At 39.6% G+C, this 19,773-nt stretch overlaps 1 protein-coding gene and 1 long non-coding RNA gene across 2 annotated transcripts in view; both read left to right on the forward strand.

The window, feature by feature from the left end:
• MRTFA (myocardin related transcription factor A) overlaps positions 1 to 19,773 on the forward strand; it is a 198,855-nt gene that overhangs the window by 67,173 nt on the left and 111,909 nt on the right. The window contains 1 exon segment of the mRNA NM_001436086.1: positions 8,677 to 8,938. Within this exon segment, the coding sequence (NP_001423015.1) occupies positions 8,698 to 8,938 (241 nt within the window). The 5' untranslated portion in view covers positions 8,677 to 8,697.
• LOC146403111 (uncharacterized) lies at positions 12,708 to 19,037 on the forward strand. The gene is made up of 2 exons (XR_014803022.1): positions 12,708 to 15,051; positions 17,172 to 19,037. It is a non-coding gene; the product is annotated as an uncharacterized LOC146403111 (long non-coding RNA).

The raw sequence follows: 19,773 nt of genomic DNA on the forward strand, positions 1-19,773 counted from the left end.
CTGGCTTAAAACCGTGGAGTCATCTTTGACCACCTTCCTTTCTTCACACCCCAACAACCAAACACAAAAACATCCTACTCTGTCTCATTCTTTCAACATTAACTCCACAAAGATTTGAGTTCCTGCTCTGTGCCAGGCATGACTCCATGTTGTGTGCAGGTAGTTCCCATCTTTGTACATTTACTACCCAAATTTAGGATCTCAGCAAGTTATACCTTGCCTGATGGAAGTAGCTTTTTTTTTTTGGTCTTTTCTAGGGCCGCACTCACGGCATATGGAGGTTCCCAGGCTAGGGGTCTAATTGGAGCTATAGCTGCCGGGTCTAATAAGAGCCACAGCAACGCCAGATCCAAGCCGCGTCTGCGACCTACACCACAGCTCACAGCAACGCCGGATCCCTAACCCACTGAGGGAGGCCAGGGAGCGAACCCTCAACCTCATGGTTCCTAGTCAGATTCGTTAACCACTGAGCCACGACAGGAACTCCGGAAGTAGCTTCTTAAATTTCCCCTCAACCTCATATTTCTTTTTCTAATCCAGTATTTTCTCCACTGCCAGATTATTTCTTCAAAACATGGCTGGATCATGTAGTTCCCTAGTTCCTAGAGGGAAACTCAGCTCACTGTTCTAGGCCCATCCCACATAACTTGTATTTGATTGCCTTTTAGAACATACTCCACACATCCTCACGACCATGTTTTTGTTCAAGCCGTTCTATCTCCTGGAAGAATATAAGCTCCCTGAGGGCAGGAACTTTATTTCATTCACTGTAGTATCCCCCGGCACCCAGGACAATGCCTGGAGTATAGTAGGTACTCAGTAGATAGTTATTGAAAGAATGAATGAAAAATTAATCCTGTCAGTGCTGCCTGTTTTTCATGATTGTTCTCAAACCTTAATATTACCTCTATTAGGAAGGCTTTTCTTATCATCTGTGTATTTCTATTTGAACTTAAATACTGACTTATGACAGAATCTTTCTCCCTCTTTTTTTCTGTATTAATGCTGACCTTGATTGTATATGTCACGTGGTTACTATGAGATTAATACAGTCAGTAAAGGAACAAATGTTTTATTGAGTTCTTGTTCTGTATCAAGTATAGAATCTTGGTACTTAAGTGAAAAAGACAATAGAATGGAATTCCTTTCCTCAATGAATTTAACTGCCTAATGGATCAGTCCATACTTATTCACTCATTCATTTTTTGCTTTTTAGGGCCACACCTGCAGCCTGTGGAAGTTTCCAGGCTAGGGGTCTAATTGAAGCTGCAGCTGCCAGCCTACACCACAGCTGTGGCAACAGGGAATCCGAGCCACGTCTGCAACCTACACCACAGCTCATGACCACGCCCAATCTTTAACCCACTGATTGAACCTGCATCCTCGTGGATACTAGTCGGGTTCTTAACCCGCTGAGCCACAATGGGAATTCCAGATCAGTTGATTTTAATAGCAGTAAAATTAATCAGTGGGAGGCAAGCATGGGATCTTATGGACACATAGCTGTTGGAAGGGGATGGATGATAGGGAGAAGGGGTGTAGGATGGAGAAAGAGGAAGAGTTCTAGGCAGTCACAAGTAGAAAGCAGCACAACAGGTACCTGTGGTGGGAGTAGTGGGTACATAAAGTGGACAGTAGTGAGAAATGAAACAGGTACTCTGAAGGGCCTTGTACTGTTGCTGTTGAAGTGGCAGTGTTATAAACTTTTATCCCAATGTTTTGTTGGGATACGAGGAAAAACTTGGATATCTGATTTCCTCTATAGAATGATCAGGAGGAGCTAAAAACTTGACGTGAGCAAAAGCCATGGAGCTCTCTGAAAAAAATTTCTTGAGTGGTGAAGTTTTTGTTACTGGGAATGCCTTCATGCATGATTGATAGACTCTGTAAGCAGTTGCAACTTGAAAGTAACTTTTTTCTTGAGATAGACTCTGTAAGCAGTTGCAACTTGAAAATAACTTTTTTCTTGAGAATTTGAAGGCATACTCTATTATCTCAGTTTCCAGTGTTGATATTAAGAAAACTGATGTCATTTATTGTATTTTGCAATTTTGTGGGTGAAGGATTTGGTCAGGGCTTAGCTTGAGGATTCTTTTGCTCTCTGGGAGGCTAGTCTTCTCTGGATCCCTCTGCTTTTCACTGTAGCCTTAAGATCTCTTTTTATGGTCTCTCCATCAGAGTAGTTGGATTTCTGGGAGTACAGGGCTCCCAGGGACCAAGGTAAAAGTTGCTAGTCCTCTTAAAGTCTAGACCCAGAACTGGCTCAGATTCAAAGAGAGACGTGTCAGAGAATTTGCAGCCGTCTTTAATCCGCTATGCCACTCTTCATGTGTTTTTTCTGTTGTTTTGAAAAAGATTTTATATTTTCCTATTTCTTGCACTCCTTGGTTATGAATGATTTCTAAGATGAAGAGGGAGCAAAAAGGCCTTTTCTTTGTCATCTCTAGAAAGCTGAGTAGTTTAAAAATATATTTTTTATTATAGTTGATTGACAGTGTTCTGTCAGTTTCTTCTGTACAGCAAAGTGACCCAGTTATACATACGTATACATCCTTTTTCTCACATTATCCAAGGCCGAGGAGTTTTTAAGACATTTGAAGATAATAGGGGTGGTAGTAACAGAGATAAGGGCAACTAATTCGCAAGGCTTGTTTTCCTCACTCTTTACTGTAGGTTCTAGGGCAGTATGTAGTACATAGGTAGCTCTTAGAAAATACCTCTTCTCAGAAATTTTTTGTGTGTTGTTTTATATGTATGTCTGCTTAGTCAGAGTTTTAAAGATTTTGGTTTATCAACTCTGTAGAAGATAAATAAAAAAAAAAAAAAAGGAAGTTCCCATTGTGGCTTAGCAGTAATGGACCCGGCTAGTATCCATGAGGTTACAGGTTTGATCCCTGGCCTCACTCAGTGGGTTACAGATCCAGTGTTGCTGTGAGCCGTGGCATAGGTTGCAGGTGTGGCTTGGATTGGGCATTGCTGTGGCGTAGGCATAGGCGGGCAGCTGTAGCTCTGATTTGACCCCTTGTGTGGGAACTTCCATATGCTGCAGGTGTGGGCTTAAAAAGAAAAAAAAATAAAAATAAAGGTAAAATTCTGTACAGCTAAAAAAAAAAGTTCCTTAATTGATTAAAGGCATTTTTTTCTTTTTCATACAGAGAAATTTTTTTCGGAAGAACCATATTATTTGGTTGTATGAAACTCTTTGTCATGGGTCATAATAGAGATTTTTAAAATTTGAAAAGAAGTGTAAGAATTTAGCAAACATGCACCTATATAGAGTGTATAATGAATCTCCCTATACCTATGTTTGTATATAATTTTTTTGGAGTTATCAGCTGTCTGTCTAAGCGCTTCCATTTCTCTAACACATCTTGTGCTGCTGTTTCTAGTTGCATGTGCCACTCGGCCCCAGCAGAAGGCATGCAAACCCAAATGGGGGTGGGGTGGAGAGAGGATGAGGCAGAATCAGGCCAGCAGAAGAGGGAAACAGATGGGTTGTGGGAGCTGACCGTGCCCCCATGTTGTTTTCGTTCTGGCTGCTACTGATCGCATGTGAATCAGCAGCCAAGAAATTGGAGTTGGTGATCCTATGATGAAAAAAAAGAAAAAGTTTGATTTTGGACTTCACAAATTACAGTTTGGAATTACAAGTTTACAGCACCAAAACATGACACAGAATTTTTCTTTGGGTTATTTTAATTATTTTTCTCCAGAGACATTTCAGAAAGTATTTTGAGATAGAAGTTAAATTTCTCTAAATGATATGATGCATATAATCTGAGATAAATGTTATTCTCTTAGGTTTTCTTTTTCATGCAAGTTTTACAGTAAGTAAGATTTTAGAGGTGTTCGGGAACTAGTAGAGGAGGCTTAGTCCACGATGGCTATTCTCAGCATTTTTAAATCTTCTCTCTAGATTGTCAGAGTTTACTAGGACTTTTTTCCTGTGGGCTATTTAAAAATGAGTAGAAAGCAGTATGTTTGCTAGAGAAATAAATCTTCCCTATATATATGTATTTCATGCTAAATATTTTCTCTTTTTTTGGGTTCGTACTTAATAGATGACTTTTGTTTGGCTTCTTTTCCAAGGTCAGGATTAAGGAAGCCTTGCTTTATGTCTCACCACATCTTCACTTTGTTCTATAGAAGAATCTTATTTTAAAAAATGTTTTTTTAAAAAACATTTTAAGAAGGCCAGCAAGCATACACCAGTATAGAGAGAATAATAGTATAATAAATTTCCACATACCCAATATTCAGCTTTAACAGTTACTAGTGTTCTGCCAGTCTTGTTTCATCTATTCCCCTGGCCCCTTACCATTTTTTTATGGGAGAATTTTATTGTAGTACCATTTAATATTAGCATTTTGAAAGGATACTTTTGAAACTTTTGAAATCTTTAACAAGTACTGCTGTAGCATATAATTTACCCAATAAAAATGTATGGCGGGAGTTCCCGTCGTGGCGCAGTGGTTAACGAATCCGACTAGGAACCATGAGGTTGCGGGTTCGGTCCCTGCCCTTGCTCAGTGGGTTAACGATCCGGCGTTGCCGTGAGCTGTGGTGTAGGTTGCAGATGCGGCTCGGATCACGCGTTGCTGTGGCTCTGGCGTAGGCCGGTGGCTACAGCTCTGATTGGACCCCTAGCCTGGGAACCTCCATATGCCGCGGGAGTGGCCCAAGAAATAGCAACAACAACAACAACAACAACAAAAAAGACAAAAAAAAAAAAAAATGTATGGCGAACTATATAGGTATGTAACATTTTTAAGTGACCTCTTCAAGCCATTAATGATCCTATGAATATGGAACTTAATCAGTTATTAAGCTATTAAATTCTGAATAAAACGCTAAAATAGTTTTTCAAATCGCTTTTTCTTTCATTCCAGGACGTGATAGGCACAATTATGGTCCAAGTTACTACAGAATTTGATATTCCTTTCTTTAATCTCTTAAAAATATATGAGTTCTAAGAAATACTACTTTTTAAACTTAATTTTCTCTTCATGCCTAGCTCTTGACTCGGATTGACTTTCTTGGAGGGGCCATATTCCGCAGTCTCACTCCCCCACTTTTGGCTGCCCTATGGCATATGGACTTACCGGGCCAGGGATCAGATTCCAGCCACAGCTGCAACATTGGATCCTTTAACCCACTGTGCTGGGCCAGGGATTGAACCTGTGTCCTGGTGCTGCACAGACACCGCCAATCCATTGCACCACAGCAGCAACTCCTCCACGGTTTATTTTTTTTAAATCTTATTTTAGAAGTACTGGTTATGGAAGTTCCCCTTGTGGCTAAGTGGCAGTGAGCCTGACTAGTATCCATGAGGATGTGGGTTCAGTCCCTGGCCTCGTTCAGCAGGTTAAGGATTTGGTGTTGCTGTGAGCTGTGGTGTAGGTCGCGGACACAGCTCAGATCCCATATTGCTGTGGCTAAGGTGTAAGCTGGTGGCTGCAGCTCTGATTTGACCCCTAGCTTGGGAACTTCCATATACTGCAGGTGTGGCCCTAAAAAGAAAAAAAAAAAAAAAAAAAAAAGGAAGAAGTAGTAGTAGTAGTACTGGTTATGCGCTTTAAGTATATATTGGAAATACAGACTCATGCAGTTTAACTTCATGCTTCATTGGAAAAGTCGTGATATCATGTGATGGATGGATCTTTATTGTCTCTTGAGAGCAGTAACATAGGTGAATGTCAGTTTTCTGAATCTTAGCAATAATAACTATCAAAATTTAGAGTAATAGGAAGAAGCTTGTTCTGAATTACTGAAAAGTAAAGAGACATTTTAAAGAATAGACAGTTTATCCTTTCAAGCTCAGTGAACAATATGAGTTAGTTTAGTAAATTTTTCCTTTTTTTGGTCTTTTTAGGGCCATACCTTTGGCATATGGAGGTTCCCAGGCTAGGCGTCGAATTGGAGCTGCAGCTGCCGGCCCACACCACAGCCACAGCAAGGCCAGAACTCCTCCATTGCCTATTAACAACTGTTTACTGAAAACATGTTACTGTATGTGAAGCTACTTTTCCTAGGTCTTAAGGCTGAAGTTTTTTTTTGTTTGTTTGTTTGTTTTTAAAGCATTTCTTTTTTATTTATTTATTATTATTATTTTTTTGTCTTTTTTGTTGTTGTTGTTGCTATTTCTTGGGCTGCTCCTGAGGCATATGGAGGTTCCCAGGCTAGGGGTTGAATCGGAGCTGTAGCCACCGGCCTACGCCAGAGGCCACAGCAACGCGTGATCCGAGCCGCATCTGCAACCTACACCACAGCTCACGGCAACGCCGGATCGTTAACCCACTGAGCAAGGGCAGGGACCGAACCCGCAACCTCATGGTTCCTAGTCGGATTTGTTAACCACTGCGCCACAACGGGAACTCCAAGGCTGAAGTTTTGATACTGTTCTCCCACTTTCCTTTAGGACTCATTTAAGAGTGTTTTTTTTTTTTTTTTTTTTTTTTAAATTCCCATCTCTGTGCCGTCATCCGTGTGCATGTGTGTGTGTGCATGTATGTGCACATGCTCGTATGTTTCAAAGTGGGGAAGAGTATTGAGGACTGCTCTCCTAAGGAGTTGGGGTCTCAAAGGAATGTTGACTATTATAAAATTGAAATTTTTAGTCTTAAAAAAGGCTGCTGTTAAGAAAGCAGATGTTCCCTTTCAGGGTCAGTGGCAAAGAAAAGCCAGATAAATGAATTATGTACAACAGTTGTTTTTTCCCAGTACACACAGAGACATGCCTTAAATGATGGGAAAAAATTCTTTGAAGGTTTGCTTCTGGATTTACTTCATAGACATTTGTTGTTTTGTAATTCCTCCAATTGTTCAAACCCTTAAAAATTCTTTTCCCAAAGTTTGTCCATACTGCCTCTTAAGGCTATTGAGTTCCTAATGTATATTTTTTTCCTTTTAAACTTGCCTCACTAACCTTCTTTCAGACTTTGTGGAGTAGAGAGTCCTTAATATCTTTATTTTTCTTAACGTCAGCCCCCCCCCCCATATTAATGGCTTTAATCTGGATCTTTTCCATTCCTTTGATGTTTTATGAAGACCAATCAGAACTGCATTCAGATTTGGGCACACTGTAGTCTTACCTGAAGGTAGAATGTGATGGTCCTTTTAGTTTTCAGTGCCTTTCTGCATTTCATGGCTTTCTAATATTTTGTTGAAAATATTAGATTCCAAAAATTATGTGTAACTCCTCACTGAAGTCTGCAGGAGACTCTTAGTTCCCCTCTTTAGATTAAGAATTATAGCTTTTTCATTATAAAAGCAATATATGTGTTTTAGGAGCACATTTGGAAACTAAAGAAAGTAAAAATGTTCATAGTCCAAACAGAACCTGTTTTGTGTTTTGGTAAACCTCCTTATGTTTTTTGTTAGTTTTTTTTTCTGTGTGATATTTTTATATGAGTATGCATTTTTCTATCTTACTTTCCTTAAACTTAACTTTAGATAAACATTTTCCACATTTGAAATGCTTTGTAAAAATTATTTTTAATCATTCCACAGGATTTGGTGGATGAATAGAGTTTTAATTCACTTAACCATTAATTCCCATGTTGTTGAAAGGACTCTCATGTTATTTGTAGTCTTTGTCATATTTGAAGATTTTGTTCTTTCTTATGTTGCCATATGTTTTGTTTTGAATATCCCTTTCCTAGGTACTGTGATTAAATGTTCAGGTAGGTTAAAATATTTGAGGTAAACAACAAAAACAGTATTTGAAAAGATACATGCACCCCAGTGTTCTTAGCAACATTATTTACAGTAGCCAAGATAAGAAAACTACCTAAGCATCCGTCAACAGATGGATGGACAAAGAAAATGTCTCACACACACACACACACACACACACACACACGTACACACACAGGAATACTACTCAGCCGTAAAAAAGAATGATACTTTGCCATTTGCAGCAACATGGTTGGACTTGGAGGGCATTGTGCTAAGTGAAACAAGTCTGAAAGTAAAGACAAATACTGGACAGTATCACTTACATGTGGAATCTGAAAAATACAACAAACTAGTGAATATAACAAAAAAGAAGCAGACTCATAAGAAACAAACTAGTTACCATGGTAGGGGCAGTATGCAGGGGGAAGAGTGACAATTGAGTGTAAGATAGGCTTGAGGATGTATTGAAAAAGGCGTGTAGCTAATATTTTGCAGTAAATGGAAAGTAACCTTTTAAAATTATATGAAAATAAAAAATTTGATCTAATATCCATTAGCCAACAAATATCTATATTTCTTTGTGGAATCCAGTGGCTTGAGAATTTTCTTAAAGAAATTTTCCCTCCTTCTAACTGATATAGTTGAGGATAGTATTGGACTTGAAATCTCATGCACTTTGTGAGTGTGGAATAGTAAATATTAGTTTAATAATAGTGCTAGCTTAGGAGTACCCTAGAGGCTCAGCGTGTAAAGGATCCAGCATTGTCACTGCTGTGGCCTGGATTCAGTCCCTGACCCTGGAACTTCTTCATGCTTCAGGTGTGGCTAAAAATAAATAAATAAGTAAATAAATAAAGATGCTAGCTTACTTTACAAAAAGCTTTTTATAAGAATAGTGGTAGCCTGCCAATAATATAATTTATAATATCAGTATTCAATATGTACGCAATGGCCTAGGCTCTTTTCCACATCCAAACTTGTTTCTTCTTCCGTTTCCAGGTTGCCATCACGAAAGCCAAGGTGGATTTCTCCAGCGTCGTGTGCCTGCCCCCTTCCGTCATTGCTGTGAATGGGCTGGACGGAGGAGGGGCTGGCGAAAATGATGATGAACCAGTGCTGGTGTCCCTGTCTGCGGCACCCAGCCCCCAGAGCGAGGCTGTTGCCAATGAACTGCAGGAGCTCTCCTTGCAGCCCGAGCTGACCCTAGGCCTCCACCCTGGCAGGAACCCCAATTTGCCTCCACTTAGTGAGCGGAAGAATGGTGAGTAGATATGGAATTACTCAGTTGCCTGATTTGAACCAAGGTCTTCATGTTTATAATGTCATAGATCCTTACTTTTATTTTACATCTTTTGAAAGTTTCTTATAATCTTAGTATTTCTTTTCTTTTTTTTTTTTTTTTTGTCTTTTTGCCTTTTCTAGGGTTGATCCCACGGCATATGGAGGTTCCCAGGCTAGGGGTCTAATCACAGCTGTAGTCACTGGCCTACGACAGAGCCACAGCAACGTGGGATCTGAGCTGCGTCTGCGACCTACACCACAGCTCACGGCAACGCCGGATCGTTAACCCACTGAGCAAGGCCAGGGATCGAACCCACAACCTCATGGTTCCTAGTCAGATTTGTTAACCACTGCACCACGATGGGAACTCCAGTATTTCTTATAAACTAGAGAAACAACAAGTATAGGTGGTCATTGTTAACCCAGCATTTCCTGCCTAGGTTATCATAATTGCTTTCTAATTTGTCTTCCTACTTCTTTGCTTCTCCCTCCCTTTTCTGTAAATTCATTAGTTCAGCAAATATTTATTATCACTGTATTATAAATTGTGCTAAGATTAGTGATTAAGTGGTAAACCAGCCTGTGTTGTTAGGAAACTTTCCCTATCCCATACCTTGTTGGAGTAATCTTCCAGAACTCCCTGGCGGAATACTTTTTCAGTGACTGACTTACAGAATAAAAACAAAGTAAGCTTCTGGATGTGTTTTATGAGGCTTTTCAGGACCTAGTTGCTTTCTGTTTTGTTTTTTTTTTTTAAGCTTTTCTCATTATTCCTTTAGTCCTAGTCTTTGCTTTAACCTATTTAACTGCTTTTAGTACAAACCATGTACTATTACTTCAGACTTTTGTTAGTTAAAAAAAGTATACTTTGTCATGAAGTATTTAAGATTTTTAAAAGGTATAAAGAGTAATGCAGCAAATACCTATGTACCCATGTACCATACAACTCATGTACACTCCCTGAGTCTTCACCCACCCCAAGTGGTAATTGCTACCCTGAATTTGGTATTTCATTGCAAGTGTTTCTCTATTTTTTTTTTTTTTACTGTATGAATATATTCCTAAGCAATATATGTATCTCATTTTGTAAACTATATATATTTATATATTAATTGGAGAAATAACTTTATTGTATAATAGTCTTTAACAACTTGTACTTATTGTTGAATATTTATTTTCCCTGTGAGTTGTTAACATTACTCTCTGATTTCTTCTAATCTAGTCTACGAATCACCGTTTATTGAACAGTTCTACTTCTCCCTAGTGATCTTTAATGTCACTTTTATTTTGTTTCTCTGTGTGCAGGAGTTAGTTTTTGGGCTCTCTGTTCTGTTTCACTGGTCTTTCTCTTCATCTCTGTGTCATATTACCTCATTTTAGTTGTTATTACTTACTAATTCTATCTGTTAGGATTGGGGCTCTCCTTGCCTTTTTCTTCTTCTAAGTTGTTTTGGCTAATCTTACCCTTTTAATTTTCCATAATTTTAGAATCAGCTTGTGAAGTTCTCCAAAAAAACCTTTCCTTCAACATTTTATTATGAAAAACTTCAAACATATGATGAAGTAGAGGTTTTATTTTATTTATTTATTTTTTTGTGGAGGTACCAAGTTTATTTGTTTTTTTTATTTTTATTTTTGTCTTTTTGCCTTTTCTAGGGCTGCTCCTGCGGCATATGGAGGTTCCCAGGCTTGGGGTCTAATCAGAGCTGTGGCTGCTGGCCTACACCAGAGCCACAGCAGACACCAGAGCCACAGCAGAAGTAGAGGTTTTAAAATAAACACCTTTATATCCACCACTTAGATTCTACCATTAACACTTTATAATATTTGCTTTATAATAGATCTGTCCATTCCTTTGTCCATCATCCACCTTATTTTTTTGAAGGCATTTTAAAGTAAATTGCAAGCACGGATACATTTCCGTTTTATTGCAGCATAGTATTGATACAGAATAACGCACAAATTGTAAGCATTGTGGCTGTTGAGTTATCACGGAGTAAATACACCTGCGTGTAATTACAACTTAATGAAGAAATAAAACATTTGCAGCACCCCAGAATCACCCCTTTTGCTTCTTCCTGATCCGTAGCCCTCCTTCCTGCCCAGAGGAAACTGCTGTCCTGACTTTTAACACAATAGGTTAATTTTGCTTGATTCTAAACTTGATATAGATGGAGTTATGCTGTATGGTATCCTGTTGGTGGCTTCTTTTATGTTTTTGAAATTCATTTGTGTTGAATTGTGTGTAGCTATAGTTTATTTTCTGTTGCTATAATCTATCCATTTTATGAATGTAATTTGTCAGTTTTTACTTTTGATGGATATTTGGTTTGTTTTAGCTTGGGTCTATTCTGAATCATTCCGCTGTGAAATTTTTTTTTTTTTTTTTTTTTTGGCTGCTTTGAGGCATGTGGAGTTCACAGGCCAGGGGGCAGATCCCAGCCACAAACGTGACCTAAGCTGCAACTGTAGCAGTGCTGATCCTTAACCTACTGTGCCAAGCCAGGGATCGAACCCACGTCCCAGAGCTCCAAAGACACTGCTGATCCCGTTGCACCACAGTGGAAACTACTGTGAAATTCTTGTACATGTCTTTGGGTGTACTTGTTGAGATTTTGATTTGAAACATCATTTATAGATTAATGGGGAGAATATACATTTTAAATATTGGGTCTTTCTGTCTATGAGTTAGGTTTATCTCTCCAATTAAATAGGCCGTCTTTAGGAGCTCCTTTGTGGCACAGTAGGTTAAGGATCCACTTGTTGTGACTACAGCAGCTTGGGTCACTGCTGTAATGTGGGTTCAATTCCTGGCCCAGGAATTTCCACATGCCATGAGTGTGGCCAAAAATAAAATAAAATAGGCCTCCTTTAATATCTATCCACAGATTTTATAATTTTTTCCATAAAGGTCATGCACATAATTTACTAGGTTTATTCTCTAGTATCTTTTTTGGAGGTAGACACTGTAAGTAGTATATTTTTATAATTTTTTTCTTTTGGCCACAACATGCTGGAGTTCCCAGGCCAGGGACTGAATTCGCGCCACAGCAGTGATGCGAGCAGTAATGATGTCAGATGCTCAGCCTCGACCCTCAACCCTAGGCCACCAGGAAACTCCCTATAAAATATTTTTTGGCTGTTTTGATACTGAGGGATAGAAATGCCAAACCTTTGCAAAACTCCAATCACTTTTCTACAGCTCTGCTCTCTATTTGGGAACCCACCCTCACCTCTGCCCCCACCCCATGCCTTCTTGCCAACTCTCACTTGGTCCTTCGTGTTCTTTTCAGACATCCCTCCCTTTGAGAAGCCTGTCCTCACCCATGTTCAGGGTTAGGTGTCCTCTTTTGCTTTGCCCAATTGCCCTTTGTCATTATACTTCATCACTCTGTGTTGTAACTGGAATTCTCCACTCAGCACCATGACTGGGGCCTTTGAACTCTGAAATCAGACCTGTTACACTCCTCTCAGAACCCTTCAATGCCTTCCCATGGGGCATATGATGGAATAATAGTTCTTTTTTTTTTTTTTTGTCTTTTTGCCATTTCTTGGGCCGCTCCCGAGGCATATGGAGGTTCCCAGGCTAGGTGTCGAATCAGAGCTGAAGCTGCTGGCCTTCACCAGGGCCACAGCAACACGGGATCCGAGCCGCGTCTGCAACCTACACCACAGCTCACGGCAACGCCGGATCGTTAACCCACCGAGCAAGGCCAGGGATCGAACCCGCAACCTCATGGTTCCTAGTTGGATTCGTTAACCACTGCGCCACGACAGGAACTCCAATAGTTCTTATAACATGGTCCTGGTATCACCTCTGACCTCTGTTCCCCAGCTCACTCTACTCTGTTCCAGCCACATTGACTTTCTTGGTGTTCCTTGAACATATCGAGTATGCTCCTGCCCCAGGGCCTTGGTACTTGCCTTACTGTGGTACTGATGTTCCTACACAAATGTCATTTTCTCTGGGAGGCTTTTCCTGACTATTTTATCTAAAATAGTACCTCCCATTACTCTCTGTCCTGCTTTGTTTTTCCTCTGAGTACCTCTCATCTGTGTGTGTGTTTGTACTGTGTGTGTATGTATATATGTTTATGGTCTGTATTTCATGAGGCCAGAAACTTTATTTTGTTCATGGTGTATATTCAACTCCTGGCTCATAGTGGACACCCAGTGAATGTTTATTGAATAAATAGGTGAATGATTTACTTGATTCATCCACTAAGAAGTAAGAGCAGTGTTTTTACGTCTATAATGGGAAACGTAGTGGAAACTCAAGCGTTTTTTGTTTTGGGAAATAGTGAACACTCAAGTTTTTTGGTATTTTTTTTCCCATTTCTAACTTCTATACTTTCCCTCCAAGATAGCAGAAAGTTCCGCTTATTTATGTGCTAAGGGGAAAGAGTCAGTCCAGAGGGAAGAGCTGAAATTGGGAAAGGAGAGAGGATAACTGATGGAGCAAGGTTCCTGGGAGATGCCAAAAGATGGAATCCAAAGATAGTGGCTCTGCCTTGAGCAGGAGTAAGGACCAGCATTCCTCTGGGATAGGAGGAATGACAGTGAAGGTGAGGACAGATAGCAGACAACACAACTGTCCTCTCTTGGGCAGGAAGTGGAGACAATTGGTGCCGACAGCTGTGATGGTCTCAGTGGAACAGAGGGCAGCTGTTGCTCTTGGGGCAGAGGTGTTGGTGTATCTTCAGCCTTTCCCTCTCAGCTCTTTGGCATAGAAATCAACTGAATTATCTTCCCATTTTGAACAACAGCGGCTCTCTAATCTTCCCTTTGTGGTCAAGCTCCTGAAAGAGCAGTTTTCAAGTCACCGTGTTTTACTTTCCCAAATTCCAAAGACTTTATTGCATCCTCACTTCTGTCCCTCCCTCTCTTCAGAAACCGCCACTGCTTTGGGTTGTAGATTGGAAAAGAACTCTAGTCGGTTTGACCCCTCTGTAACATTTAACCTGGTTGGCCACCCCTCTGACCTGGACCTTCCCTCTGCTGCTGTCTGTGACCCTACTCTTTACTGGCTTTACTTGGTCTTTCCAGCCAGTCCCATTTCTGCTCAGATCTTTTGCTCTCTTTGTCTACTCACCTCTTTAAGTTTGTTACACCCCAGGGTTCAGCTCTAGGACTTCCTTACTTCTTACTCTATATCTTTACCTTGAGTGGTTTTCCCCAGAACTCTGGCTCTAACCACCATTATATGCTGCTGATGCCCTGTTACATCTCCAGGACAAGTATCTGGCCTGAGCTCCAGACTCATTTGCTGGGCTGTCTCTTGAACCCCTGCCCTGGGTGTGCCACAGACTCAGAGCTAAACTCATCAGCTTACTGCGTTCCTGCTGAATTCTTTCTTCATTGTAGGAATTGCCACCATCTTCTACCCACATGTTCACACCAGGGGGTTGCTTTGCTTTGTTTTCTTTCTGAATGAAAACCTTAAGAATTTTGTTTTATAATCAGCTAAAGTGTAGGAAAAAAGAAAATAAAAATTCCTCATAATTATGCAGTTCAGTTATAGTCAGTGGCAGTATTTAATATATTTTCTCTCAGTTTTTATTTTTGTTTACTTTTGTTCAAAATTCATTTACTTTTATGCATCTTTACTTTGTATAAATTGTTTTCATGAGATTTGCTTTATCATTCAATTGTTTTTAAAAACATTTTTTTCTCTGCTTGATATTTGTTTTTGTTTAAATTTTATTGGAGTATAGTTGACTTACAATATATTGATTTCAGATATACAGCGAAGTGACTCAGTTATCTATATACATATATCCATTCTTTTTCAGTTTGCTTGATATTTGAATAGTGTATGAATGACATTTAGCCAGTCTCATGTGAGACTCTTACCTTTTTATTTTTTTATGTTATAAATAATACTGCAGTAAACACCTTGGTGCAGGTGATTGTAGGACAAGCTCCCAGAAGCAGATGAAAAGATAAGGACATAAAGAACACTTTGTCCTTCTGATTGCAAAAGTAGCATGTTTGGGTATGAAGTTTTCTATTTATTTATTTTTTTTATTTTGTTTTTTTAGGGCCATACTCGCAGCATATGGAGGTTCCCAGGCTAGGGGTTGAATCAGAGCTGTAGCTGCTGGCCTACACCACAGCCACAGCAACACCAGATCTGAGCTGCATCTGTGACCTATACCACAGCTCACGTCAACGCTGGATCCTTAACCCTCTCAGCGAGGCCAGGGATCAAACTTGCAACCTCATGGTTCCTAGTTGGATTTGTTTCTGCTGTGCATGACAGGAATACCGGAAGTTTTTAATTTTTAAAAATCATTATTTCCAAATTGTCCTCCAGAAAGATTATAATATGCTATTTTTGGAAGTAATTTTTTGCTCCATCTCCTTTCTGTCTCCTCTGTGTTTCCTCCCAGCCATCAGTCACCAATTTTTGTAGATTCTGCAATGCTTGTATCTACTGAATTCATCCTTTTCTTGCCATCTTACAGCTGCCACTTAGTTCAGATTCTTAGTAATGTCATACATGGATTTCTGCTAGGATGGCCTTCTAACTGGTCTCTCTTTGTTTCTAATCTTGTCCCTCTGTCCACTGGGATGACTGAGGTTGCTGCTCTCCTGCTTGAAATCAATTAGTGGTTCCCCATTTCCTCCCCTTAGACTCTACATCTTGGCAAACCTTCAGAGCCAGCTCTGCCCTGCCCCTTATCTCTCAGAAAAAGATTTGGAATTTCCCATAAGAGATACACTTTCACATCTCAGTTCCACTTCATGTCCCCCTTTTTCCCTTTTTTCTTTTTGGCTGTACCCATAACATGTAGAAGTTTCCAGGACGGGGATTGAACCCACATCACAGCAACCTGAGCCACTGCAGTGACAATGCTGGATCCTTAACCCACTGCACCGCAGGGGAATTCTCAGGTCCTGTTTCTTGTTCCTGGAATGACCTTGCTTCTCCTCTTCTGGGTAACATTTCTGTGTAGTCAAGAAGCAGAGGTAGGTGCTGCTTCTTGTAGTACTTCTTCCTCAGATTCCAACTTAGGTTAGGGGTTTATAATGATCACATTTGACTAGATGAGAAGCTTTGTGAAATCAGGGATTGTGTCTGTCTTATTTATTGTGGTATCGTTAGTGCTGAGCCAAAAACTTTAGTGTGCTAATGAATCAGCAAGGGTGCTTGTTAAATGCAGATTCTGATTCTGTAGATCTGGTGAGGCCTGAGATTCTGCATCTCTAACCAGCATCTAGGTGATTGCTGGTGCTGTTGGTCTGAGGTCAGCATTTTGATAGCAAGATCTTAAGAGTATAGTGTTTGATAAATGTTTGTTGAATGTATGTGCAAATGAATGAATGGTGAAAGAACTATTAATTCACTGAAACATTTATTTCTTACATTTAGGCAATTAAGAAAAGAGTGATCATTGACTCTTTCTGGACAGAAAAGAAAAAACTTGAAAAGAAAAAAATTAAACAATTCATGGTTTAGATTATTTGAAACTAAGACTTTCTGTGTCCATCTCTGTATAGGTGAAGTATTTTGTGGAGTAATTCTTTTATTCTCTTAATTAGTGGTAAAACATTTAGACCAGAAGTTTTAAGTAACTTTTTTTTTAAAGTTGAAGATCTCTGTACATTAGAGATTTTATTTATAAGTCCAGTGTGTAAAACAGCTGCTCTGGTTGAATGAAATCTGAATGGAGACTCCAGAACCCCCCTTACTTGGCATCCTGCCTCTTAGGCTGCTCTCGAAAGAGCACAAGTTGAAAACTTCTGATTTAGATCATCTATCTTAGTTGGAGCTGTGTTTGAGCCAACCTCTATGGTTGCTAGAATGGTTTCCTAACTGCCAGGAGCCCTCATTAATTGTGCGCATGCTTCTAAGAGAATATGGATACTTGAAACTAACAGACAAATGGAACGGTGTGTACAACATAATGATCACATTTTGATAGGAGAAAATAAACCCCCAGATTGAAATTGTATTCAATATTGGAAAGGCAACCGTGGTGAAATACTGGTATTAGAACAACGCTGAAGGGGAGGACAGTGACTTAACAAAGAAATAATCTATAAAGGAGTTCCCATGGTGGCACAGGGGAAGCGATCCAACTAGGAACGATGAGGTTGTGGGTTTGATCCCTGGCCTCGCTCAGTGGGTTAACGATCCAGCGTTGCCATGAGCTGTGGTGTAGGTTGCAGATGTGGCTTGGATCTGGCGTGGCTGTGGTGTAGGTCAGCAGCTGTAGCTCCGATTAGACCCCTAGCCTGAGAGCCTCCACATGCTGTGAGTGCGGCCCTAAGAAGCAAAAAAAAAATTGTATAAGAAGTTTGATGCTTACAGAAAAATACCTTATATGGTGGAATGTATGTCAATGGCCAGAAATATTAATTGCTTAGCAGAAATCCTTAAAATAGCTGTCAAAATCAGATTCTGTTATAAGGAGAAAATGGAAATTATTGGTAAAGAAAACTAGGAAGCTGTGTCCCTGGTGAAACTTCATACTGTCTTCTTTTTTTTATTCCATCCAGCAGCCATCAGGTGAATGTCTAGACAGGGGCAGTACTGTTAGTATCTAGTTGCAGTGCTTTCCTGCCCATAATTGGCTTTTCTCTTTGTGCACCTGAATGGTGCTTCTTTCTGTCACAAAAAGAAGGCTGTATGTACTGCTGAAAAAAAAAAAAAATTCATCATTATCGTTTACACTGGGTATGCTTTGTATGCTTAATTTGTAGGAAAGTAAAGGTAAGAGAGAAATGGAAAATCCTTTTTTTACATATATAATGATTTTTATTTTTTCCTTTATAGCTGGTTTACAGTGTTCTGTCAATTTTCTACTGTACAGCATGGCGACCCAGTTACACATACATGTGTGCATTATTCTTTTTCCTCACATTAGAGGATTATGAAATTGGAAGGTTTGGCGTTCTAGAACTAAATGAATTCTAGGGTTAGAGGAAGTGCTTTTTCATGAGTGGTATATGGTGTGTTGAAAAGGTGGAGTGATTGACTTCTCAGATCTCTTTCATTTCGAAGCATATCTTATGGAAATTCATTGACTTAGCAAAGGTCCTTACAGGGCAGCAAGCAGTGAAAGTCCTGATGTCTGTTTCCCAAACGGAAAAAGTTGAAACCCTATTGAGAGGAAATGCTTTTGGTTAACCCAGCCTTTATTGGCTTAATCGGAAAAAATTGGAAGGGACGTTTCAAAGTGTATGTTAAAATATTACTTCGCTGTTTTCTTCTAGGCTAAGCACTTAGGTCTGAAAGACAGAATTGATATACCTGCGGGTCCTGTCCAGCCTGGGCTTGGAGAAGCCTGGAAAAACCTCTCTAATGATCTAACCCCATCTCCTTTGGCTTCAGCTGCAGGAGTTCTGGCACATATTGAATGAATGTGTCATAATGGAAAATTTAAGTTTTACTTTGCTTCTTCCTTTAATGGCGCAGTGCTCTTTTGGCTGTCTTTTCTCTACATATCCACCCCTTCTTTATACTGACTGATAAAAATCTTTCAAGAATGAATGAGTTTCAGAACTGGCTGAGACTGCGTAAGGCCTATTTCCAGGAGCCTCTAGGATAGGAACTGAAATACCATTTGCTCCTTTTTTGCATTGCAAATATATTGCATTTCAGTTACCTTATAGGCTTTTGTGGGCAAGCCTGGGAATTTTGCCATAGTTCATATTTCATGGCTTTTGTGTGAAAGTACATTCCATATTCCAAATGATCAAATTACAAATGAGCTTTTGGAATATAACCCATTTATAAGTTGGGGACTTGTCTCTATCCTAAGAGGTATGCCTGTTGAAGTTTGGGGATTACGGATTTAAGACACAGTGAATAGTGATTACTTGGGATGCATTATTCAGAAGGCATTACATAGATAAATGAATGGATGACAAGCTTATAAATGTTTCTAAGAGAAAGCTGGCATTTTGGGGGTTATACTCGTGACCTTTTATCCTTGATTTAAAAAATTTTATTTCAGGACAGTCATTTGTACCTTCCTACGATTCTGTTACTGTTCACTGATGTGACCAGTATGGAAATTATTATTCAGATATTTTTATAAAGTGCATACAGTAAATGAGACACTGAGAAAGGTGTAAAGAAAAATAAGTTGGACCACAGCTACTGGTTTTGCCTATAAACTAAATTTGGGGCTAGTCATCTACTCTAACTACGGGGGATAGTTTTTAGGGTTGAATACCAGGTAAATTTTTTGGAAATGGTGAGATTTACCTTCCCTTTTTCCTGCTTGGTCCCCCAGCAACCCCCCCCCCATAGCTATCCTTCACTTGTGTTCTAGTTAACACATCCATGCTTGGTTATTAAAGCTGATGAGAACTTTGGATGACTTGAATTTTTTGCATTTTGCTTTCTTATTATTGAGAAAGAGCCTTTTCCCAACCCATCCAGGACTGAGTAAATAAAGACTTGAAATGTCACCTACAAGAAATTACTTTTGTCTACACTTGTAGGAACTTTTATTTCTGAATCACAGATTGTTCATGATCCAGCAGATATGAATATAGAGAACAATGGGACAGAACATTTGAAATTAGATCTGCACAGCTGAAAGAGCTTCTTATACTAATCACCCCCCTTGGTATTAGATTAGCGAGAGATATTTTACTATTCATGACTTTTTCTTTTTGTGTGTGTGGGAGGAGGCAGATAATAACATATACGTGGAAAATACATAAATCCTGATAGTTTACATAAAGCAAAGAGCTGTGTAACCACCTCTCAGCTCAACAGCGGCTCATTGTGAGCCCCAAGGAACCTTCCATATGCTCCTTTCTGATCACAGCACCATCTCTTCCTAGGAGTAACCA

This window comes from Sus scrofa, chromosome 5, assembly GCF_054392235.1.
Source record: "Sus scrofa isolate SSC_HxYL_T2T_F1_AM1 chromosome 5, Sscrofa_HxYL_maternal_Yorkshire_Landrace_v2.0, whole genome shotgun sequence".
NCBI classification, from domain to species: Eukaryota; Metazoa; Chordata; class Mammalia; order Artiodactyla; family Suidae; genus Sus; species Sus scrofa.